Below are 25676 nucleotides of genomic sequence, written 5' to 3'. Positions count from 1 at the left end.
GGGGAAATTTTTCATTGGAAGAGTAATATTATTTATAGCTAACCCCAATACCTATATGATTTCTTCCTTATGCCTTTTTGGGATTTTTTTTAGACATTGCCGTTTCCAATTATTTTTTCTTTTCTTACTCTTTGTTTCAAATATCGGTTAACAGCTCCTTTATATCTATTCTTTTACATTATAGTATATTTTTGTCAGTAGTCAAAAGAGATGTCTTACTAAATTCAAATTTTGCCCACCAAAAAGGCTAATGAGTTGCAATTAGTGGTAGCAATAGAATCAATCCCCCCACCAAAAATAGAAATAGAAAAAAATCCTGTTCAATACTTCAATTGATTCCTTCTATTCTCTTTTATTTTTAGCCGGATATGCAACATAATACATAATATGCTATTTATTTATTTTTTAAATACCACATATCTTATATTTAATTAAAAATTTGAAAAAATTGGAGGATTCAATTGAAGATTATCTTATCTCATGAAATAATAAGTTGTTGTTCTAGACTTCTAGTATGATATGAGAATTCTTGTGACACAGATAATTTCTAAAAAAATCTCACATGCTCGCACATCTTTGTTGAAAAGAAAATTATGCTTAAATTAATTATTGCAAATTTTGGCTGATTAGACGAGAAAGCTGAATCTTACCGTACAAATTAATATCTAATGGTCATAAACAAGTGACCTACCATGCATGATAATGACAGTTGATTGGTTTTTCAACACGTTTCTTTTATCTCATCTACAAGAGGAATGGAACTGTAAAACCCAATTGAATGATCATGCTATAGATCTTTAGCTGGCAAACTAGTTTTTAGCTTAAAAACAAAGGAAAAAAGACCGACTCTTTACAGGAGATTTACGAATCCTAATGATGTTAGGTTAAATTTCTTATATTAAGGATTTATCCAACAACGGATAAGCATTTGGCTTTTCTAAACTGAGGAGTGATGAGTGTATTTGCTTTTCCTTTAGTTGCTCCAATGCTTAATAGGGATGCCAACTTAGTAGTAAGAAAATGGGCTCCAATGCTGATTAGGATGCCATTGCAATTTGGTAAAAAGTGTTTGCTAGAGCTTTCAAAAGATTTCAACTTTTCTAGACAGATACTAGAACTTGTGATTTGCTCTTTTTCCCATTTTCGCTTCAATGCTAATTTTACAGTCGATTTCAATGCAGATAGGGATGTGCCAGCTTACTCAAACAGGAATCCAAGAACAATAAGCCAATAACATCGGGCTCCTTACGTATATGTAAAAATTTTCCAGTAAAATTTTTAAGCAAGTAGATTCATTATTGTTTGATTCTCTCTCAGAGATGAGAACTATGGAATCCCCCTCCCACTTTATTAAAAAGAAGTACATGCTCAACTGATGAGATGAGACTTGAGAGACATTACATTCTTAAGCTCTTCAAGTAGTTGGATCGAATTCATTTAAATGAGATTACCGAATTCTATTAAATTTTGTTCAATACTTAATATTGAACTTTAAATAGAGAGGGTTTCCAACTAAAATTTTATGAAACTAAAAAGACGTAATTGATTATACTCCTCGCGGAACTGGACAAGAAGATTGATTGAGTAACCATATAAACCCAAAAAGAGAGGCAAGCATCATTAGGAGGATGCTAATGTTGGCGTACCATATAAATAGTAGTATTTGCATGATATGAGGTCAATAGCAAGACAACTAGTTTTCACACCTGAATTCCAGCTGATACAATTTCAATGCAAATTCTTATACCACCTGTGATATCATTTGTGCCTTGCCTTCAATTGCCAAAGATGTTGGTTAAAATTGGATCATTAAGCATACATACATACATACATACATACATACATACACACATACATACATACAAACGATTGTTCTAGAATTCTTCGGTCCACTCATGAGCTGTCATCATGAAGAATTGGACCAACTCCTCTAATCCTTGAAACCCAGTTGTGTCCACATGCTTGTGGTTCATATGGTAGACCCAGAAAAGCTCCTTTTGATTTATTTATTGAATTAAAGCCAACAAGTCTCAGAACACAACAAATAATCATCCAAACAGAATCATGAACTAAAGGCAAAATACCTTTAAATGAAAACAAGGAGACAAAAGATCTCAAATCTCTGCCTATCCTTAATTTCCTGTTCATGTAACCAAAAAAAAAAAAAACCCACCAAAAGCAAATTAAAATATGTAATTTAGGGAAAAAGACAGTGACACAAAATTAATCATACAAACAAAGACCCAACTTCAATAATATTAAAACCAAAAAAGTCTCATATTCACAACACTTTCTTGCTTTTTAACCTTTTCCCCTACCATTATCTTAGCCCACCGCAAGCTAATGAGGATGAGCCCACAACTTTACTAAACATTCTAACCCATTGACCCTAAATGTTCCCTGAAAACCTTTAACATTTCACAAAATGTGACAATTCCAACCAAGCTACAATCATCCTCGATCACCCAAACATAATTCACACGATGAGCAATTGCTTGAATCATCACTGCCACCAAAGAACTCTTGGGGTGACAAACTATTGCCTCTGCCCTCCTCACCATCCTGGCTGAGTAACTCATAGACCTGCTATACTTTCCTGACCTTGGAGGAGACAACGAAGACTCATCATCAGATGAAGATGATGTGCTACTTGAATAAGCTGATTGAATATAAGCTTCCAACATGCCATCTAGATTCTTTTCCTTCAACCTTGCTTTAACCAACCTGACTAAATCTTCTGGAGGCCCTCCACAATCAATGTAAGCCATTAGGTCCCCAGAGGACAAGGTTGTGATGGCTGCAGCAACCGTTTCGTCGCAGCAGGCGAGCGTGAATGGCGAGATCTCCCCTATCAAAGTTCCCTCACTGTCAACAACAGCAACAGAAGTTTGTTCAGCTAGTGAACGTGATATAGATTTTACTGCTGATGAGGCTGGAGAGTGATAGTCAATGGCTAAGATGTCAGTGTTGATAATGCCAAGAGTGTCAATAGAGAGTGCTGGAATTGGAGAGAATAGGCCAATAGAGCTGAGGAGGAATCGGATTATGTCCTCTTGAGTTAGCCAACAGTATTCAAAGCCGTTGTGGATGGTAGTTGCAAACCCTGTGGTTGATGGCTTTTGAAGCTGTTTTCTTCTTGAATAGTTGCTTATTCTGGTTTGTATTGGTACCACTAGGTTCTGGGCTCCTTCAAGGATGAGATCAATGGCTTCTAATAAGCTGAAAAAGAACAAAAATCACAGATCCATGTTATGCAAGAAACAGAGGAGGCTAGGATAAATTGGGTCAGATTATACATTAAAACTAGAAATGTTACATAGAAATGATTTTTAATTCATGAAATTAAACAAACAAAGAAGAGAATTATCTTAATGGGTCCGGAAAAAATCAAATAGAAAAAATTTAACTTCAATTAGAATTTGCTATAACTGAAGAAATGAAAATTAAAAAATTGTAAATTAAGCAGTTTACTTCTATGAAATATTTGATGAATTTACTACCCTACTTGATCAACAAAGTACCATCAAATATATTAGTAAAAAAATAACCACCTAACTAGTGTGAACACCCCTTAAATTTCAGCAAAAGAACTAAATCACACAACGCATGAACTTCAATCAAGCATTTAAAATCATAGAAAAACTCCTATAGGGACATTGAAACCGAAATTTAAGGAAAACCCAGATGAGTCCTCGCATTGAAAAAGGTTGAAAAAATCTCGAAAAAAAAATTAAAAATTTTGTTAACATCAAGAACATAAAATAGACAAAAGATCCAAAATTTGTGACCAGTGTCAATAAATAGTACCTTGAAGATGGTTCCAAATGCATCACGAGTCCCGCAATCTTTGGCAAGATTGCAGAGACAGGTGCCTTGAGAGCTGTACAAGGAGACAACAAGCTGTCATCTTTGCAAAGATAGCATATCACATCTACCATGCACACCTTGCCAACACATTTACATGTACAGCTCCGGTGATCACCACCAACATTAACTGAGACTGAGTGAGCAGCGTGGTGATCAGCACAGTCCCATATGCTGATGAAGTTGTCTTCAGAGTTTCTCAAAGCAGCCAAGGCGTCAGCAATGGTGGCTGAGATGGGTAAGGACCTCAAGGCCGGCTTGCCAAGGCAGAGGTCTGATATTACCACATGTGCCAACAAGCTCACTGCCATGCAAAAACTAGCTAAGTGATATATCTGTTTTTGTTTTGTGAAAACAAAAACTTCAGCTAAGAGAAACTGAGAAGTGGGTTGCTTGTGCTAGCTTTTAGAGCTTGTGGTGGTGGTGCTGAGTTTTTGTGTATGTAATGAGAGGCAGAGGGGGTATTTAAATAAGAGGGAGGGTGAGAGACACTTGGGTGCAATATGTGAGTACGGCAAAAGTACCAAAATTTGTGGGGTCCTTGATTTCTTTTGGCCTCATTTTATTTTCTTTTTGATTTAGATGACTCATAACAGCTAAGATGCCACTTTTTATCTTACCAAAAATTTGGAAAAAGGAAAAAAAAATGTAGGATTTAAAAAAAAAAAATTCACAATTTTTTGACTAAGCAAAGAACGATAGGTGAAGAAAAAATAGTAGTTTTATATATAAGTAATTGCTAACTATTTATAGTCTGTCATATTAAAATTGTGATAAAAAAATTATAAAATAATTTCTAGTCCTAAAACTACATCAAATTAAAACAAATTTATATTAGTACTTTGAGTGGGCAAAATTTGCTAAATAATAGCTTTTTAGAAAAAATTTTGCTGCAGAGCATGCGGATGAAACATATTTGTAAGTTGGACTGTTTTTGGAACTCGAGTTTCACAAACTTGAGTTCCAACCCAAAATCGAGTTCCCCAAACTTGATTTACTCTTGCATTTAATCTAACGTGGATTAAAAAAAAAAAAAAAAAAAACAGAGTTTCTCGAGTTTTCCCTTGCAGGTAAACACAGAGGTACTTGTTGGCAAAATTTTTTTAAATGGAACTCGAGTTTCCCACACTTGAGTTCCATATGGCTTTTGTAGGGCTAGAGAACTTTTGATCCGGCTCACACTCTACTAGGGCCCAGGACCCGTGCCGAGGAAGGTATTTGCCGAGGACGAATAGGGAAAGGCCGAATAGCTTGGGGGCACAGCCGAGGATGACCCTGTCCTCGGCATTCCAAGACTTCAAAGGGAAGAGCAATATCTCGTTGAAGGCTGCCCCCAAAAAGCCCCCTGAAGAAGAGGCGAGTAGAATGGGACCCACGTGGGGGTACGATGTGGAACTGGTTCAAGGTAAATACGTCATCTCCACATTAAATGTGCCTGCAAACATCCTAACCATATTAATGAGAAAAGACGCTTGAACAGGGTGGCCTCGGTCATCGCAACTAACAAAAAGCAAGGGAAGGCAGCCGATGGGACGGGTACTTAAGTAGGCACCTGCCTGATCAACAAGTGGAGGGTTAGGATCAACCAAGAAGGGCTATATAATGTGAAGGTTGATGCGCCAAAAGAAAGGGTTGAGAAAAAAGGCCAAGGACCAGAGCCTCCCAGACCGTTTCGAGGAGAAAGACTCCACGAAGCGAACATGGCTTACTTTTGTATGAACACCATGGTTATCCACTGACCAGTGACCAAGGCCTAGTCCTTCAAACCCATGCTCTACAAATGATATTGTTTGGACCCTCTTTTCGTACGAGCCCAATATCATCTTGGGGTCGTCACGAATCGAGTCCCTACAGCTTAAAAAAAAAAAATTAGATGAATCAACAGTAAATCGAGTTTGGGAAACTCGATTTTGGGTTGGAAGTTGATTTTCACAAATTCGAGTTTCAAAAACAGTTCAACTTACAAATATGTTTCATCCACGCACTATGCATCAAATTTTTTTCTAAAAAGCTACTATTTGGCAAATTTTGCCACTTTAAGTGAGTGCAGGTGGGAAATTGATTGAGTACTGGACTTCTCTGGTCTGTGTATGCAGTATGGAAAGTGTAGGGTTCTTTTTATTTTATTTTTTATTAGAGATCATATCAAGGCTTAAAGTGTAGTAGGTTTCTAATTTAAATTTTTTTGGGATCACATCAAAAATAAATAAAAATTTGGATGATAATTAGGATAAAGTCTTTACAGACCACACTAACAATTGCCACCAGATTAGTCGAGTGTAAACCAAAAGGAAAAATTTATTCTTGCTTATCAGACTTACAATATTCAAACTGACCTAGAATTAGGACACCAGGAAGTTGTTCACAAAAAATTTTGGCTTGATTGTAACGTCAAGCTTCAATCCATATTTAAAACACTTAATAAATCAACTCAAAATTAAACATAATAATACCAGTTTTTTTACAATAATTTGATAGTTTTACAATAATAAGGAAAATGTAAATCAACCCTAATTCTCTTTCTAAAGGAGAACAAGTTACACTACTAAATTCTTCTAAAAAAAATTATACCACTAAATTATAAAATTTTAAAACTCTTGACCCAAAAAATGCTTATTAACACTCCCTATACATTTAAATATCGATTTTTTTTTTTTTTGAGAAACTAGACATTCATCCTGGGACTTTAATTAAAAAAAAAAAATAATGTCAAGGAACATCAAAAGTCAAAACCAACTAGCTGGGAGATATCTTCAGGTAGGCCGCCCAACCAATCCTGAGACCCCACTAAGTTTTTTGCCTTCTTAGCTAATGCGTCGGCAACAACATTACAAGTACGATGGACATGAACAATTGAAAAAACTGAAAGACAAAGACTAAAGCGCGAATATCGTCCACAATATTCCCAAAAGAAGTCAACACTCTACTCTCCTGAGAGATGGCGTTGATAACTGAAGCTGAGTCCCCTTCGAAAATAACATTGTGAAGATCATTTTTAGCAATATACATCACAGCGCTGCGGCAAGCTAGAGCTTCCAAGTCGGCAACTGTCGAGGATAACGGGACTAGCATTGACAGAGCAGCAGAGACTTCTCCACGCCAATCGCGAATTACAACCCCTATACCTGCCGAGTTGAGAGTCTTGAAAACAGCAGCATCATATTTCACTTTGAAGGAGTCCTGTTCTGGGGGCTGCCACTGGTGTTGGGTTGGGGGTAGAGGCATGGGCAGATCGTCTTCTTCCTGAGCTGCTAGGAATTCTTGCAGCAGGTTGCTCGCCATTGAGCTGATGTTCGCAATGGGTTGCACCGTTCGCCCAAAGTGAAGAGCGTTCCTTCGATTCCATAAGTACCACGCCGATACAGTAAAGATTTCCTTCTGAAAATCGTCTGTCACCTGCAGAAAACAATCAACTAAATCGCAAAAATATTAGGGGAGGGGGATTTAAGGCTTGCCGGGACCAACTGGGACTACTCCACATGGCTTCCACCACTTTACACTTCCACAAGGCGTGTAAGACATGCTCAGAACCTTCATTGCAGAGCTCACACAACTCTTGAGGAGATTATTTTTCGCTGAGCCAGATTGCACTTCGTAGGGAGTGCATTGTTGCATGCTCTCGAAGCTCACACATCTCTGAGTAGATTATTTTTCGCTGAGCCAGATTGCACTTCGTAGGGAGTGCATTGTTGCATGCTCTCGAAACAAAATGTTAATTTTGTTCGGCACACACAGATGCCAACTCACCTTCCAGAATCTCTTTTGTGGTTGTGTTGGGGAGATAAATAGCTTGGAGAGTTGAGTAATTAATATAACATATAGAGACACACTTTAACCCAAAAAGTCTAAGCCTAATAGATATGTTTTCAATTATATTATATTAACCACTTATTTTTATTCAATGTGAGACTTCACTCACACGTGTAACCTAACAATTTCTCCCTCACATGTGACTCTGCCTCTTTATAGGTTTCAACTTTCAAGACCTCTCTATGAGCCATGAATAAGTCCTACTCACTCTTCCTTGTCTAATGAGCTTTTCACTTCATCAAGGCGTCATCCATGGGTCTCTCGTATGCCATCCATGGGAACCACATGTCAACCCCGCATGTACATCTATGGGAACCCCGCACGTCTATGTTCATGAGAACCTTGCATCACACCATTATTTAGCACCATTAGCAATATTCATTTGTTGGGCTTTTTTTTTTTTTTTTTTTTTTTTTTTTTTTTTTTTTTTTTTCTCTCTCTCTCTCTCTCTCCAAGATATTTGTGCGTGGGCCATTTAGACTTTTTCTGTCCCCGCTGGGTAAGGACTATAAACACCTCACCACCTTCGCTGCACACCACCATGGGCTCTGATACCACTAGTTGGGGAGATAAATACCTTAGGGAGCTCCTTGAGTAATTAATATAATATATAGAGACACACTTTAACCTAAAAAGCCTAAGCCTAATGGATATGTGCTCAATTATATCATATTAACCACTCATTTTTCTTATCTTTATTCAATGTGGGACTTCACTCACACGTGTAATCCAACAGGCTGTTGATTGGAACTCCTAGCCGTGGTACTCGCAATCAGCAGCTTGTAAGCGCTACTTGTAGAGAACACACCCATTGGAGTATAAGCCCAAACCACCCGATCAATTGTGTTTCTAATGCTCAGCGAGATTCCCATGATAACAAAGGCCTCATTAGGAAAAAATAGCTCCTAAATTAGCTCAGTTTTCCTCTCTTTCCAATCAGCATCAATTAAGGAGCTAACTCTTGTCTCGAGCAAGAAAGAAGGTAGAGGAGAAATGATGGAGCTGCTAACTTTCATAGGCAGCCACCTATCTTCTTTAATCCACACTGATCGCGCATTCTCAATTCGCCAAACCATACCTTTCTGAATCACGTCTCTAGCACTGAGAATACTTTTCCAAGCATAAAATCCAACTACAGAGTCCTTAGCTTTTAAGATGGAATAGTTTGGGAAAAACCTGGCTTTGAACACTTGAAAGCATAAAGAATCCAGATTGTTTATCATCCTCCAAACCTATTTTGCTAAGAGAGCATCATTAAAATTTTCAATTACTTTGAACCCCATACCACCCACTTCTTTTGCTTCACAAAGCTTTTCCCAGGACACCCAGTGCTCCTTCCTCGAATCGCCACTATAACCCCACCAAAATTTTTTAATAAGGATTTCTAGTTCCTTGATAAGCCCCTTGGGAAGTTTGAATAATAGACTTGATGAGGATTTCTCTACCAGCTTGTAATAGCAGCTTTTCATTCTACCCTTGTAATTTCTTCCATACTCTCTCCTTCAAATACACAAAGCTTTGTTTTTTAGCTCGGCCAACTAATGCTGGCAGACCCAACTATTTTTATATTGACAAATTACTGGTACACCTAATAAATGCTAAATCCGGGCCTGCAAAGGGAATGGGGTATTTGAACTAAAGAAAATATTCGTCTTCTCCCTGTTTATTTTTTGACCGAATCCTCTCTCATATACCTCCAAAATGTCCATAATATTTTTGCACTCAGTTTCTGTTGCTCTACAAAACAAAACACTATCATCTACAAAAAATAAATGGGAAACTTGAGGTCCATTTCTACATATAGCAACACCTCGAATATGGCCATCTACTTCAACTTGTTGAATCAAGCTCTGTAACCCTATAGCACACAATTGGAACAGGTAAAGGGATAAAGGATCTCCCTGACAAATCCCCTTTGTTGGTTTGATGTTACCCAGATGTTACACATTAAGAATGACTGCGTAAGAGACAGATTGCAAGCAAGACATAATAATTTTAATCATCCTTTCCTCAATACCCATATGGCGCATTAACCTCTCTAGAAATTCTCATTCCACCCGATCATATGCTTTGCTCATATCAAGTTTAAGTGCCATATATCCCAACCTCCCTTTTGTCTTCCTTTTAAGGAAATGAAGAGTTTCAAAAGTCACAAGAATATTATATGTAATAAACTGACCTAACAGAAAAGAATTTTGAGAATCTGGAATAGATTTAGCCAAAAACTTCTTCAAACAGTTAGCTATCACTTTAGCAATTAATTTATAAATGACATTGCACAAGCTAATAGGCCTAAAATCCAAAACTTTCTTTGGATTTTTAATTTTGGGTATCAGAGAGATAAAAGTGGTATTAAGAGATTCTGGAACAATACCTGAATTCAAAGCTCGAAGAACAACTGCTGTTACATCCTCACCCACAATATGCCAAAAAGACTTGTAAAAAATAGGAGACATACCATCAAGGCCGGGGGCAATGTTTGGAACCATTTGGTTGAGAGCCTGCTTCACCTCACAAGCTTGAAACTCACCACCCAAACTTGGATCCAAATCAACATCAACAGAACGCTGAATACCATTTAAGATACTATCAAATCCGGATGGGTTAGAGCTAGAAAAAATGTCCTTAGAATACCTACCCACCACTCCTCCCATTTCGGCTTCATCTTCCACCCACACACTATTTTCATCTTCCAATCCCAAGATCAGGTTTCTTTGATTAGCTCTACAATGGAAATATGTTGTGTTTCTATCTCCTTTTTTAAGCCATGTATTACGAGAACTTTGTTTCCACATACATTATTCCCTTGATTAGAGGATGTAAATTTCATTCCTATGCTCTTGAATTCGGTCTGGGTTAATTCTGAAATAGCCCCCTTCCTCAGCTTCCTTCAAATCTACTAGTTTTCTTCTAAGGGTAGTTTGAACATGGCCAAACATGTTCCAATTCCAAACCTTGAGATTTTCCTGACAAGACATTATTTTTTTTATTAAACCCCCAAGCCGAACCAGGTTGCTACCCTATATCCTAGGAATCTCAAATCACCTCTTCACAAGATCTATCCTTCAACCACATAGCTTCAAAGCGAAAAGGCCAACCCTTTTTGTAAAACCTTTGAAATTTAGAGTTCGAACATAGCAACAAGGGTTTGTGATCAGAGTGAAAAGCATCCAAGTGATGTATGTGAGAGGAAGGAAACCACAAAATCCACTCAACCGAAGCCACACCTCTATACAAGAGAATCCATACATTTTGATTACCCAGCCTTCTATTACACCACATAAATGGATAACCTAAGAACCCTATATCCCTTAATCTACAATAATCAAGTGCATCCCTAAACCCCTGCATTTGTCTTTTCGGTCTATATAACCAACCTTGTTTCTCATCAGCAAGCAAAATCTCATTGAAATCACCAATAAAAATCCATGGTAAATTAAACCGGTGGCTTAAATGTCTAAGTAATGACCAGGAGTTTTCCTAATTGGCAGTATCAAGGTCTCCATAGAAACCTGTGAATCGCAAAGAGTCATTCACTCCTTGGTCAATAATAGCATCAATGTGGCAAGCAAAGAAAGTTTGAACATCAACACTCATATCCGCTGGCCAAAACAAAGCCAAACCTCCCCCTATGTTATTTCAAGGAACCACAGATAGATTATTAAACTGAATCTTATGGCCAATTCTTTCTAGAACCACTTTTTCAAACCTTTATTTACATCAAGAACACCAATTTGGGATGTTTATTGCAAACTAACGCAACCAGCTCATCTTCTGTTTGTGGGTTCCCAAGCCCACGATAGTTCCAATTAAGGCAACTCATAATGGCCGGTGGCGCTAGGACCCAGCCACCACCTCACAATTCTCTTTATCCAAAGAGCTACAAAAACTCTTGCATTGTTTTTTCCCAATATTCATCTCAGCGTCCTCTAATACAGGCCGCCTATCCACCTTTATAAGTGAAGGGGACATCGAAGGCAGCCCTACCACCCTAGCTAATTTCTTCCATTTTTTCGTAGAACCCAAGGGAGTGAAATTGGTTACCTGAATAATGCAATCGCTCAAGGGCAATGAGAAGACCTTCCTTGGACTGTGATCTGGTCACAAGGGTTGTTTTGGCCTCACTATATCAATCCCTCCCACATGCCTTCCAAAGAAATCCTTGATAGACAAACCCACCACTACCTCCTCCAAGCGAGCTGCTTGTTCAGCTGTGTCACTAACATGTTTCTACCCCTACGAACAATCACCCAATTCGCCCATAGTCAAAACGCCCACATCGCGAATATTGTTTGGCCTTGAAATTTCGAAGTTATCCATCACTATATTTGCCTCCATTACCGACGAATAAGCATACCTTGTATTATCCAGATTCAATTCACTGTCACTGTTGCTTGTGTGGTTTTTTAGTGGACCCCTAGGATTATCTTTTTTCCTCCACCATGGAGCTTGGCTATGAGAGCTACCCGAAACAACCACCACTAATTTACGACTTATCTGCAAAGGTTCCGCTCGAAGCCACTCCTCGTACTGTTGATCATCCCTTCTCAATGACCCTTTGCCTTGAAGCCAAACTTCACAATCCCTCTTTCCATGTGTGAACCGTCCACACCAGTAACAAAAATCGGGCAGCCTTTCATACTTGAGTCCAACCCATCCCACTTGTTTTCCTTCAGTACGCAATTTAGAGCACCAGACTAAAGGTTTAGAAATATCAATGTTAATTCTAACCCTTAAGAACTCACCATCTTCACCATCATCCTCCAGGTCAACGACTTAGAGAACCTTCCTAATAGCCTTCCCAATCAATTCCCCTGTTTCGAACTTCAAACTCCTCTTTAGGATTTTATGGAATTGAACCCAAAACATAGCACATGAAAAGTCCAGGTAAGGCGCCGATTAGATATCGAGGACTCGTTCAAACGCCACAAGATGCTTATCATACGACCATGGTTCAAACTCAAGAACACACTTGAGATCCAGAATGTCCTCAAATTCAAACATCAAAATATGCTCTCCAATATCTCTAATCTTAAGTTCACCAACAGTTCTCCAAAGAGGTTTGAATGTTTGGGCCATAGCATCCACGTTCAAGACCCTTTTTTCGTGTAAAACCGACCTACTAGTTGATGAATCAACTCTTCCTCCTCTTTTGGAACCTCAGGACCGCCCTTTTCTTCTTCCGTGAGGGAAAATCGAGCCCACATATCGTCCAAGCATGCCATGATAATACCAAGGAGAAAAGATGAGAAAGCAAACCAATACTAGCACCCCACCATATGGGAAATTATTGTGTACTCTCAAAGTACCATAAATGCGTACTCCCTTCTCTCATATGAATGGTGGGTCCTACTAATTAAATTCATGGTAGGACCCACCATTTATGTGAGAGGGGAGAGTACGCATTTATGGTATTCCGGGAGTACCTAATAATTTTCCCCACCATACACAGTGTCCTATCGACCCAAGGGAGGTTGAAGGGAACAGATACCTAAACTAGGTTAGGCACACAATTCAACAAGCGACTAAGGTGAGAAAACCTAACCCTAGCACGTAAGAGAAACCCCTTCAGATATTTTTTAATAAATATATTTTTTTTAAATATCGATATTTATAAATACAGACTTGGGGATGTGGTTGGTTTTCTTAAGTTTAAAAACAATGCCATAAAAATAGCTAAAATTATTGTCTATATATATATATATATATATATATATATATGATTCATTGCAACCAAGAAGATAATAGTAATAAAAACTTAAATCTATTTCATAAAAATAAAAATAAAATAAAATAAAAACTTAATCTATTTGGTAAACTCAATTAAGAACATCTTAACTGTAAGTTAAATAAATAATAAATAAAGTTTCAAATGGATTTATTAGTGGATACAAAATCTCAAATATAATATTTACATTAAGAATAAATTCAAACTTGTTAAAAAAAAAATTAAACTTGAACTTTTTAATAATACTTAATTACGATTCCAAGCTTAACTTATACTCAAAACAAATTTAAACAAATCAATATGGAAATTTGCAAATTATCTCAGCTTAAATTTGCGTGTTTGAATAGCACTTTCTAGTTGCAAGAAAGTATCCAAACACAAATTAGAAGAAGGCTATACACGTGAAGCTTTTTTGGGTGATACGTGACTGTCTACGAGGGACCATAGTCAAACGGAACTCCTAGTCACCACGTTCCTCAATTGTAGGTCTTTTCACGTCAAGACGTAATGAATATGAGATACATTTATCCAAACACAAATTACAAGAAGGCTGTGCACGTGAAGCTTTTTTGGGTGATACGTGACTGTCGCCACGTTCCTCAATTGTAGGTCTTTTGACTTCAAGACGTGTAATGAATATGAGATACATTTACCAAAACAAAGAACTCAAACAAAGGCTGTGTTTGAATCCACTGAAAATCATTTCCGAAAATGATTTTCCGTAAAACTCAAGCGTTTGGCAGCGACGGAAAATAGATTTTTCGGAAAATCATTTCCGTTTGACCAAAATTTACACTTGTTGACCCGGAAATCATTTTACATACTTGTTTTATCTTCAAACGATTTCCGTAGCACGCGCAAAAGAGAGAAACACACAGCCAAAACGCAACAAAACACAAGAGGCGAACAAACGCAGTGAGAGAGAGAGAGAACGATCCAGACCCAGAAAGAGAACGAACCCAGAGCCCAGAGCCGTTCGACTTCACCTTCGCGCCAATCGCCGTTCGAATCGCACCCTTCGTCGTCCCCGATCGCCGTTCAAATCACACCCTTCGTCGTCCCCGATCGCGAACCCAGATTTGTCGTCCCCGATCGCCGCAGTCGCAGCACCGATTCGTCGTCCCTGATCGCGATGGTCGCACCCCAAAACCGATCGTCCTCCCTCTCTTCCTTCTTCTCTCAATTTGACCGGAATATGATTTTTTTTTTCTGGGTTTTATTTGTGTTTTGGTGTTCTGTGTGATTTTGATTTTTGGTGTTGTTGTGGTGGTGTGGTGGCAGTGTTTTGGTGGTTGTGGCTTTTGACTGCCGGAGTTTGCTGCCATGAGTTGAATTACCGTGTGAAAAATTTGTAGAAAAATAGCATTTTCAACCATACAACCAAACATCAGAAAATATTTTTCACACCATTTTTTGAAATGCAACCAAACACTTAAAAATATTTTCCTTTCCGGAAAATAGCATTTCCGAAAAATAAGTATTTTCCGGAAAATCACTTACATGAAACAAACATAGCCAAAGAACCCATCTCTGCAGCTGACATTTTATACGTGTTCTGTTTTGTTTGTAAATAAAAATTATCCCAACTGCTGTTGTTTTATTAAAAAAAAAAAAAAATCCCAACTACGTGTGGTATTTAATTTTCCAATATTTCATTCCATTTAATATTTTGAGGAAATTTTTATTACATTTAATCTAGGCTTCTAAACCTAATAGTTAATTAGATTAAGCATCCATTAATAAAAAAAAAAAAAATCCAAGTATGCCTTTGAATAAGGGTTTTCATTATTATTATTATTTTTAATGGGAAGACTGAAGCTTTATTCAAAGAGAAAAGTGGATACAATATATTGGATAAAAGCTTGTTCTAAGAAATAAGAATTCTTTTTAATCCAAACGGAAAAATCATCAATGTTGATTTGCTTATTGATTTCTTGATTTATTGATTTGCTTATTTGTTGAATCCCTGCCTTGAGAAAATATCATTTTGATCATTACATTTGGGTATCATTATTAATTTGGTTCCTATATTTTAATAGCAGTGAATTTTGTATATATTATTTTTAACTTGCAGTTAATTTAGTTAGTGAGTTAATATTAGTAATCAAATTAACTGTAAATTAAAATAATATAAACCAAATTAAGTACACAAAAATGATATATTTTTTTTGTCTTGTTTATCATTATTAGGAAAAGACCACCGATAAAATCAATGAAAGGACAATGGAAAATTTCAGCTTATTCTACCGTTACCAAAGGAGGTCTGTTAAGCCCAACCTAAATATACTTTTCCCCGCTATATAATTTCCATGGCAATTATTTTATTCATAACTCATGAGATGTGGTTTGAAAAGATAGCTTGATGCTTGCCTCTCGAAAGCATTTCTTCTTTCAGAGAAGTTTATTTTATTTTTTTAAGATAAGCAAAAGCAATCTTGAAATCGACATTGTCCCCTATGGTCATGAGGATCCATTAACGTTGGCAAGTATTTCAAACATTATAGCATGGGCCTGGAAGATCAACTTTGACAATTTGTAGAATGGACGGTCTAGATTTATTCATATAGTCGGGCCATACATATAGTACCAGAATTGAACTCTAAAGCTGTTTAGCCTGTTTGGGTTTGATTGAGTGTGACGAACGATGTGAAGGAGAAAGTAGTGCACCACATTAATGTTTGATTTTTACTTCATAAAATTTGTAGCCACTTATTTTTAATCATGTCTTTTCTTACGTTATTGGGTCTAAATAAATTGTAATTGATGGAACAATCGGGATAAGCACAGCCATTAATTCGAGGTTAGTGAGTAGGCTGATCAGTAACTATAGTGGGGGCCACTTAAGGACCCTTTTTAAACTAGGTTTTTTTATTAGCATCCTAGTACATTTTGAGGGAACTTTTTCCTTCACTTTTTCTTTTTTTCTTCAATCCCAAATAAAAAAAAGGATAGTGAGTTTTATCTTTCACTTGCAACTTTGCAACTGCATTGCAACATGTTGTGTTGATTGCAGAGGCGAGAGTCACACTTAGATAAGTGGCACTAAAATGGAAAAAATTATATATAAAAATATTCCTTTAACTTTGGATTAAATTTAAACGGTCAGATAATGCTAATATCACAACAAAATCTACAACTTTTACTCTAGTATCATTCACAACTAGTCACGTAAATAAGTTATAGTAAAATTGTGTGTTTTGTTGTAGTACTAGCATTATTCCTAATTGACATCTTCTTTTAATTTGAAATACTAAGTCCTTTGCTTTTTATAATATGAAAATCATCACTATGGAAGCATTTTTTGGAAGAGAATTGTAGAATACCACGAATATTCGATACCACTTGTCATAATTGAGTGTCAAGCAATTAAGAGAAACTCTAAGTGAGAATCGAGTCCAAGAAGTCTAGCTACACTGTCCCACCCGTCAAAATTGTGTATCAAGTAATTCAAAGGAACTCTTAGTGATGATCACATCCAAGATGTATAGGTCTACAACTTATCCCAAGTTTCCAATAGTCCAACTACTAGATTGCACCCTAATGGATTTATCTTAATTCATCATTTTGTTACTATTCTATTAATAAATACAAATAATTTTTAATAAAATTTATTAAATGAATTACATACTCCTGATGTGATGTATTTTCCATCCAATCTTGTTAATAGAATATAGTAATAGAAGTTCATAAAAAAAAAAAAGAATATAGTAATAGAATGGTCAATTTAAACATTTATCAAAGTTTAGGCATTTATTATTTCAAATTAAAATAATTGGTTCAGTTTGATATTGATCTAAAGTTTAGGGGATCTTTTTTATTTTTCCCTTCAAAAAACTCCTCTTGTACGTAGTACATATAGAGGGAGTATATATGCAAGGTTTGGGCTAGGTAACTCCTCAATTTCTAATAATTTATTTTATAATATATAAATCTATTATTTTTAAAAACAAATAATGTTTTACTAAAATATCTAAGGTCATTCGTGATTTTGTGTATAATATTAGGATAACGTCTGAAATTTATTATTGATAGACTTATATATATATACACACCACATAAAGATTATAGTTTTCTAAAAAAAAAAGTCTAAGATTTAATTTTACATCGATATTTACTTTTTTTATTTTTGTTTCTTTTCAATATACCTAAAACACCGTATGATAAATGCTTAAAAATAGGTATAAAAAATACTCAATCCTTTTGTCAGTCGTTAGATATTTCTCAAGTTAAATAGATACATATTTTGTTCTGCGTTATAAATACTGAATTTATATGTGAATTGTATTTATAATATTTTTCTGTACTAGCTAGTACATATATCATATATTATATATGGCAGAGAATTCATAGCATATAACCATCATAAATTCATAATATGGGTCTCTCTCAAAAATAAATTCCTGACTTTATTACTGTTCTCTTATAGTTGGGTGATAGCAGATTGGTGCGAAACTCCCTACATGTCAGCAAATTGTGAATACAAAACTCTCATTGAAGCAAACTAAATAGGCTCATCTGCACGCCATACTTTCCGATGATAGGATTTAAAATTTTCTGAGAATAAGCTAGCTTGTGTTAATTGTGATCTTTGACCATTATGAAAAACCAATATTCTACCAAACGCAGAGAGAGAGAGAGAGAGAGAGAGAGAGAGAGTCATGTTTATGGCTTTATGCAGTGTTTTACACCTTTGTTGTTATTATTAATTTATTGTGACTAATTTAAAGTTCAAGGTTAAAGTATTTTCTTTTTTAATCATTGATGATAATTAACTCCTAGTTGTTACACAAAATAGGTCAAAAATACATAAGATTAAAAAGTTACTTCTTGATTTTTTTAATGTTAGATTTCTTGACCAATGACTAGTTTCCTCCACACACCCTAGGTTTCCTTCTATAATCTTGACAAGATTTTGAGATTCCCCTTGAAGAAAGTCTTGAGCAACCTAGTCTTGAAAAAGAAACAAATTTGGCTCCCTCTTAGTGCTGTAAATGAGCCGCGCTTTGTCGAGTGATGCATATTCAAGTTTGGCTCTTCAGGAAAAGTCAAAAGCTCGAACTCATGAAAAGTCTAAAAATAGTGTTTGAGGAGTTTGAGGTCGTGAGAAAGCCAAAAAGCTTGAGCTTGGCTTGACTTGATTAATTAGTCAAGCCAAGCTCAAGCTTAATATCAAGCTCAAACTTGAGCTCAGGTAAAGCTTTTGAGCTTGAGATCTAAAAAAATTATATTATTAAATACTTAAATCTCTAAAATTAAGAAAAAAGAATAAGTAAATAGTATACTTATTTTATCATGCATCTAGTCCTACTTATGATTAGTCATTCAAATTAAAATTTTACATAACTAAATTCATTCATTCATCATTCCCTGTCTATAGTTTCAACAATTGTTCAAAATACAATTTTTACATTCATGTTAGATGGTGAAAAACCAGAAAAATATTTGTTTGTAACTATTATGAATAAAAAAAAATACTAATATGTGTTATAATTTACGTTAGATGATTGATAGCGTAGGATTTTATGTGGCCAACTTAATTAATTAATTTATTTTTGAATGTAACTATAGTCTAAAGTGGTTCTTGGTCAATTTAGAGAGAAGAAAAAAATTAAGGTAATGGGTAGTGGTCCCATGTTGGCCATGTCATTATTAAAATATGTGTAATGAGTATATTTAGCCAATAAATATTGACTTATGCATGAGTCTATACTTGAATTGTTTTGTATTAAGCCTAAAAGCTCACAAGCTTGTTCATGAACAAATTCTTTTGCTTGGACTTGTAAACAAGCCTAAAACTAAGGCTCAAACTCGACTTATTTATAAACAAACAAACATGAATAGGTGGTCCTTATTCGTTCAGTACAGCCGTACTAGTCCTTCTTCAAAGCCAGAGATCAATTGCATGCACTAATGCGTACTAGCTAGTGGTCCTTATTCACAAATTGTATTGGAAGCTCATCAAATTCTTATTATATTGGGCGCTCATCAAATTCTTTTGAAAAATGAAAGGCACGCATATATTAGCTTACTTAAAAAAGTCTTTATATATTATTGAGCTGATTGGACCACCCAAATTATTGCGAAAGTTAGACTAATTCTTTTGGTAGTGTACAAAATATATAGCCTTTCAAGGCCCTTGGGCTTGATGGAATGCATGTGGACTTTTATCAGAGAAACTGGAAAGTTGTGGAAGATGTGGTTGTGAGGGAAGTTTGCTCAATCTTTAGCACCGGGGTCATGCTTAGCCATCTAAACCAGACACTGATCCACTCATACCTAAGTGCACAGGGGCAGACTGTCTTAGCTTATACAGACCAATCAGTCTCTGTAATACTATCTACAAGATCGTGAAAAAAATTATCGTTCAGAGACTTAGACCATCCTTAGACAAGCTGGTTTCCCCCTTACAGGCAGCCTTTGTCTCGGGGAGGAAAGGGCTTGATAATATGATCATAGTGCAAGCGCTCATACACACGATGAGTACAAAGAAGGGTAATCAAGGTTATATGGCAATAAAAATTGATCTTGAAAAGGTGTACAATAGACTTGAGTGGCACTTTATTCAAGATGTTCTTACTCTCTACAATCTTCCTCAAGACACTATTAAGCTTATTATGAGCTATATCTCGGGTTCAAGACACACTAGACACTTTTTGTGACCTCTTAGGTCAAAAAGTGAATATGACCAAGTCGAAGGTTTTCTTTTTGCCAAACATTGATGAAGAGACCCGAGACTCCTTATGCAGCATCCTTGGCTTCAAGTCAACTCCTAATTTGGGAAAGTATCTTGGATTTCCCATTCAGCATAAGAACTCCTCTTCCTGGGATTTTGATTTCATCTTGGAAAGAGTTCAAAATAAACTCCAAGGCTAGAAAGCTAATCTGCTATCCATGGCAGGTAGACTGATTTTGACAAAAGCAGTTATCTCAGACAATCCATCCTACACCACACAAGGGTGTATTCTACCCAATAAAATCCATTCCAACTTGCATTCTACCCAGCAGGAATTTCTTATGGGGCTTCACTGAAGAAAAGAAAAAGCTACATATGATTAGTTGGAATAAAATTACTAACCCAAAAAATAGAGGGGGGCTGGGCTTACATGCTGTCAAGGAGAGAAACACCACACTGGCAGCAAAATTATGTTGGAGAATGAGGGGAGAAAGTGGTGAGCTCTGGTCCAATGTCCTGAAACACAAATATAGAAGGAGGGCAATTTCTAGCAAGGCTTCTAAATCCAAATCTTGGAAGGAAGTGCTTCATGGCGCAGCTATGTGTGAATTGGGTTCGAAATGGTCCATTGGTAGTAACAGTTAGCTATCCTTTTGAAATGACAAATGGCTACATATGGGCATAGTCAGAAAGTGTATTGAAGGCCCACTTCATAAGGGAGAGGTTGACATCCAGATAAGTGACATTTACTCTAATTGTATGTGGGAGTTGAATAAACTATCCTTTATCTTCCCTCCAATCCTTAGCCAATCCATTAAGGCAACGCCGATAAGAACAGCCTCGTTGAGTGAGGACCATTTGTCATGGATCTCCAACCCTAAAGGGAAGTTTGATTTTGTTGAGGTCTAAAAAAAGCACAGTACCCAAGCCCAAAGAAATAAGTGCAAGGGGGTCACAAAAAAGAAGAAATGGCAGGCCCAAGAGGCTTGAAGCCCAAAAAAGCATCAAGAAGGAAAAATGGAAGCCCAGAAAGCTTATGAGAAAAGAAGAAAGAAAAAGGAAAAGAAGCCCAGAAAGCTTATGAGAAAAGAAGAAAGAAACCCATGTCAGAGGATTGAAGAAGAAAGCTAAGTCAGGATCTTCAGAGACTGCCAAAAAGGCTCGAGATACCCCTAGGTGCGTAAGCACAGTTGACAAAAGATTAAGACAGTTCAAAAAAAAAAAGACAAAAAAAGAAAAAGAAAAACACAAGGAACAGAGGAGAAGCCACATCCTTCTCAAACGTCGAACGACCCAGCAAGAAAAAAAGGAAGAATCAACGACCTCTCATAGTGCAAGTGGGTAGCACCTCGGGGAACTGAAATAAAGGAGTATAAAAAAAGGAGTAGCAGTGGAAGACTTTCAAACCGGCAGAATGGGATTCCGCCCGTTTGAGAAAAAAGATGAAGAAGAAGAACTACCAAAAGTTGGATCAAGAAAGGTGTGACCTCAGCATGTTCCGAAATAAGTAATCAGCCATGGATTTTCAAATAAACAAAACTAAAAAGAAGGAAAGGATGAAGAACAAGAAAACTGGACCTGTTGGGCGATGGGCACAATACATACTCTGGTGACCAGAGGGCAAAACAGGGGAATCAATAGTTCTCCTAGGACTCCAGAATATCACTATAAAAAGAGGGGAAGGAGTGCGAAGAAGGGCAGAGATTTTGGAAAGGGGAGAACCATTGATAAAATTCTGTCAAAAGGAGAAAACTCAGAGAAAACTAGTAAAATTACTTCCCGGTATCCTAGAAAAAGCCACTATAGCACATACTCGGATTCAAAAAGAATCAAACTTTGCAAGTCTTAAAGGTTAGAATAACCATTTAAGACTGTAATTTTTGAACTTGCTTGAACCTTGTATCACGTCTTAGTGAGCGTATTGTAATCGTAATAAAGAAAATTCAATGAAATACTTTCCACTGATTTAAGGATCCCTAAAACGTTACTTTGTGCTTTTATTATTTTGTTCTCTGCATTTACTTTGCTGTTTTGATTTGTTGTTCAATACAAATATCCTTGTTTGTCAGTTAATATGTATTGTAGGGAACATACCCTGTGCACTACTTGATTCTTAAACAGCCTGTTAGCTACGGTGAATCAAAGCCCGGTCCACCAAACTACAACTATTCGGCCCGGGATCCTTGGGCTCGAGTTTTACGGAAAAAGGCACTCTCACATTTTGGCGACTCCACTGGGGACTGGGTAAAGAAGAGAGAAGAAGCAATCCCTTCGTAGAGCATGCCTCCAAGACAAAGAAACAGCAAAGGAATTAATGTGCCACCTATGGCCTCCGAGCCTGTGGGAGAAAACGAGGTAGCTTCCAGACAGAGAGGCGAGGCACCCCTGGTAAAGTAGGAGGTTGTATCGGGACAAAGGCACACAAGGTAGGAGCCAGACCCCATGAATCGAATGACAGCAATGTTGAAGGATCAGGAGCAAGAAGTTCGCCTTCTCAAAGAAGGCAGGACACAGGAAATTAGGGACAATGTTCCCCCTGCTGGTAACCAAGACAGAACGCAATCAGAAGGAGGGTCAGCAGTGGGAGGGAGAGCCAACCTCCAATACTTAACAGTGGCAAATGTCAGTGCCCTCCTGGAGCAAGAAAGGGAAAAACTCTCGGGGATCCCTAAGCAATTCTCTCGGGATCCCTCGTTCCCTCCAGAACTTCTTGGCAAATCATACCCCAAGGGGTATGAACCCCCAAAGTTCCATCCTTTCGATGGCAGAAATGGAAGTGCTGTGGAACATGTGAGTAGATTCATTCACACTATGGGCCTCTATGCAGGAGACAAAGAACTATGTCTAAGGGAATTTGCTAAATCCTTAGTGGATAGAGCATACACTTGGTATACCACGCTGAGACCCGGGTCCATCAAAACCTGAGATGAAATAATGGAAAGGTTATGTGCCAAGTATTACCCCGATGAGGACAAGATCACTTTCTAGAACCTTCAAATGGTAAGGTAGACACCTGGAGAGGATCCCGTCTAGTTTATTAAAAGATTTAAAGATGTGTCCCTAGATTGCTATGGGGACCATGAAGAAAAGGAGCTCGCAGAAACTTGTATAGCCAACATGCTTTTTGATTACAGGCTTAACCTCAAAAATTTATGCATCACGCAGTTCGCTGACCTGTTATAGAGAACTAAAAAGACAGCACAGACTATGAGGACAAAAAGGATGCCAGTGTCCCATGCTATAACAGTATTAGTGGGAGAGAAAAGGAAGAGGCCTGACGGGAAGGTGTTCGAGGAGCCATTGGTGATCCCATGTATAGCTGAGGAGTTAAACCATGTCTTAGACAAATGGATCGGAGATGGAGTTGTTAGGCCATTTATTGTGTCCAGGCCACCAACTGAAGAAGAAAACAAGAACCCTTTATTTTGCAAGATCCATAATTATGTCAAGCATTCCACCAAGGATTACTGGACCCTTCGTTGATTCTTCCACAAAAAGCTAAGGGAAGGAACCCTGGAACTCACTCAGAAGGAGCCAAAAGTGCAGAGGAACCCTTTGCCTAATCACAAAGGGAAAGGGATGGTAGCAATAGTAATCCACGGGAATCCAGCAGAAGCAGGAGAATCCGAAGGATCCTTCCACCCAAGCACAGTTAAGACCCTCCAGAAGAATCCCAAGTTTAGGTCACTATTCAACTAACTGAGATTTGGACCAGAAGTAAGAAGGGTGGCCACAGAGTCTCTCATGAGTATAGCAGGAGATTCGGGAATGGAATGCTTCACAGTAGAGTCACATGCTAGTCGAGCTTTCCTGGAGACAACCAATGCAATAACCATCACTGACAAGGACATGGAGGTTGAGTATCCAGACCACTGTAGGCCCTTTTATCTAATGGCCACCATAAATGGTGTCCAAATCAAAAGAGCACTGGTGGACACAGGAGTATCACTCAATCTCATAGTCTTGAGTACCTTGGAAGCTGTGGGCCTGGTTGACAGAAGGATCTTGGGGGCTCTCATGGAGATAACAGGATTTGGGGGGTCGGTGGAATCAACAGAAGGGTACGTACAGCTAGTTTTAAGGGTAGGGTCGATAGTAGCATTGACGAGGTTTCATGTGATTAATGCAGACGTATCTTACCATGTGTTGTTGGGACGCCCATGGCTCTATAAACACCACCTTATTCCATCTACGTTTCATCAGTGCATTAAAGGGAGACTGAATGGGAGGCCCGTGAGAATCCCTGCCAACCATAACCCTTTCAGCCAGGGAGAAGTGAACTTTGCAGAAACAATGTTTTACGATGAGTTAGAGCTAGATGATGAAAGCCCCACCCTACTCTAAGGGCACCTATCCTTGAAGAAGAAGAAGAAGGAGGAAGGGGCACCCGTGACCTGAGAAACCTTCTGGAAAGAAAAAGGCAAGAAAGGAAGCTCAGCTCTTTAGGATCCCGAGAATGTGTGGTGGTGTGAGAACCCAGAGGGAGGTTAATTTATCGTTTGTGAAGGTGTGTGGGACCTAAATGCATCACGCAGAAAGGTCCTGAACCACCAAGTTGCATGATGGCCCAAGAAGAAATCCCAGAAGAACCAATCAAGGAAGCCCAAATTCAACCTGAGGAAGAATTAAAGGAAATAAATTTGGAAACTGAGCCAGGATCCCAGAAACCTTTCTTTATTAGCAGTCAGCTAATGGCACAAGAAAGGGAACAATTGGTAACCTTACTCCAAAAATACATAGATGTGTTCACATGGACTTATGATGAAATGCCCGGTTTAGACCCGGGATTGGTAGTTCATTCTCTTAATGTGGACCCAGGAATAAGGCCAGTAGTTCAGCAGGCTAGGGTCTTTCACACCGAGGTAAAAGCTCAAATAATTCAAGAAGTCAAAAAGCTGCTAACAGCTAGCTTTATTGAACCCATCCAATACCCAAAATGGCTCTCTAACATTGTACCTGTGAAGAAGAAAAATGGTCAGATCCGTTGTTGTGTGGACTTTCGCAACCTGAACAAGGCGTGCCCAAAAGATGAGTTCCTCCTGCCCAATATCGACCTCCTTGTAGATTCAACTGTCGGAAGCTCTATGTTCTCATTTATGGATGGGTCCAATGGGTACAACCAAATCCGCATGGCTGCCAAAGATGCAGAGAAAACGGCATTCAGAACTCCAATCGGGAACTTTTACTACACTGTAATGCCCTTTGGCCTAAAAAATGCGGAGGCCACATACCAGCGAACCATGATAGCTATTTTTCATGACATGATACATGAGGAGATGGATGATTATGTAGATGACATTGTGGTCAAATCAAAGACTAGAACAGGACACCTCCGAGTACTTGAGCAAGTTTTTGAAAGATGCAGAAAGTACAAACTACACATGAACCCCATGAAATGTGCCTTTGAGGTGTCTGCTGGAAAGTTCCTTAGGTTTCTGGTACATCACAAAGGCATAAGTGTAGATCCAGCCAAGGCCACAGCCATCGCCACAATGAAAAGACTGACTACTGTAAGGGAGCTCAAAAGCTTCCTAGGAAGGGTCTCCTATATTAGGAGATTTGTGCTTGGGTTAGCTTCAGTTATGACAGGTTTATCCAAAC

At 37.7% G+C, this 25676-nt stretch overlaps 1 protein-coding gene across 1 annotated transcript; it reads right to left on the bottom strand.

Annotated features, from left to right (window-relative positions):
* Positions 1–2223: 2223 nt before the first annotated feature.
* LOC126694951 (CBS domain-containing protein CBSX5) lies at positions 2224–4313 on the bottom strand. Its single transcript, XM_050391509.1, has 2 exons — positions 3808–4313; positions 2224–3219 (listed from the first exon to the last, which is right to left on the bottom strand). The coding sequence occupies exons 1-2, from the start codon at positions 4173–4175 to the stop codon at positions 2376–2378; spliced, it is 1212 nt and encodes a 403-aa protein (XP_050247466.1). The 5' UTR covers positions 4176–4313; the 3' UTR covers positions 2224–2375.
* Positions 4314–25676: the final 21363 nt, after the last annotated feature.

This window comes from Quercus robur, chromosome 8, assembly GCF_932294415.1.
Source record: "Quercus robur chromosome 8, dhQueRobu3.1, whole genome shotgun sequence".
Classification (NCBI taxonomy): Eukaryota; Viridiplantae; Streptophyta; class Magnoliopsida; order Fagales; family Fagaceae; genus Quercus; species Quercus robur.
Note: the sequence above shows the minus strand (reverse complement) of the source record. Positions and strands in the feature narration are given on the sequence as shown.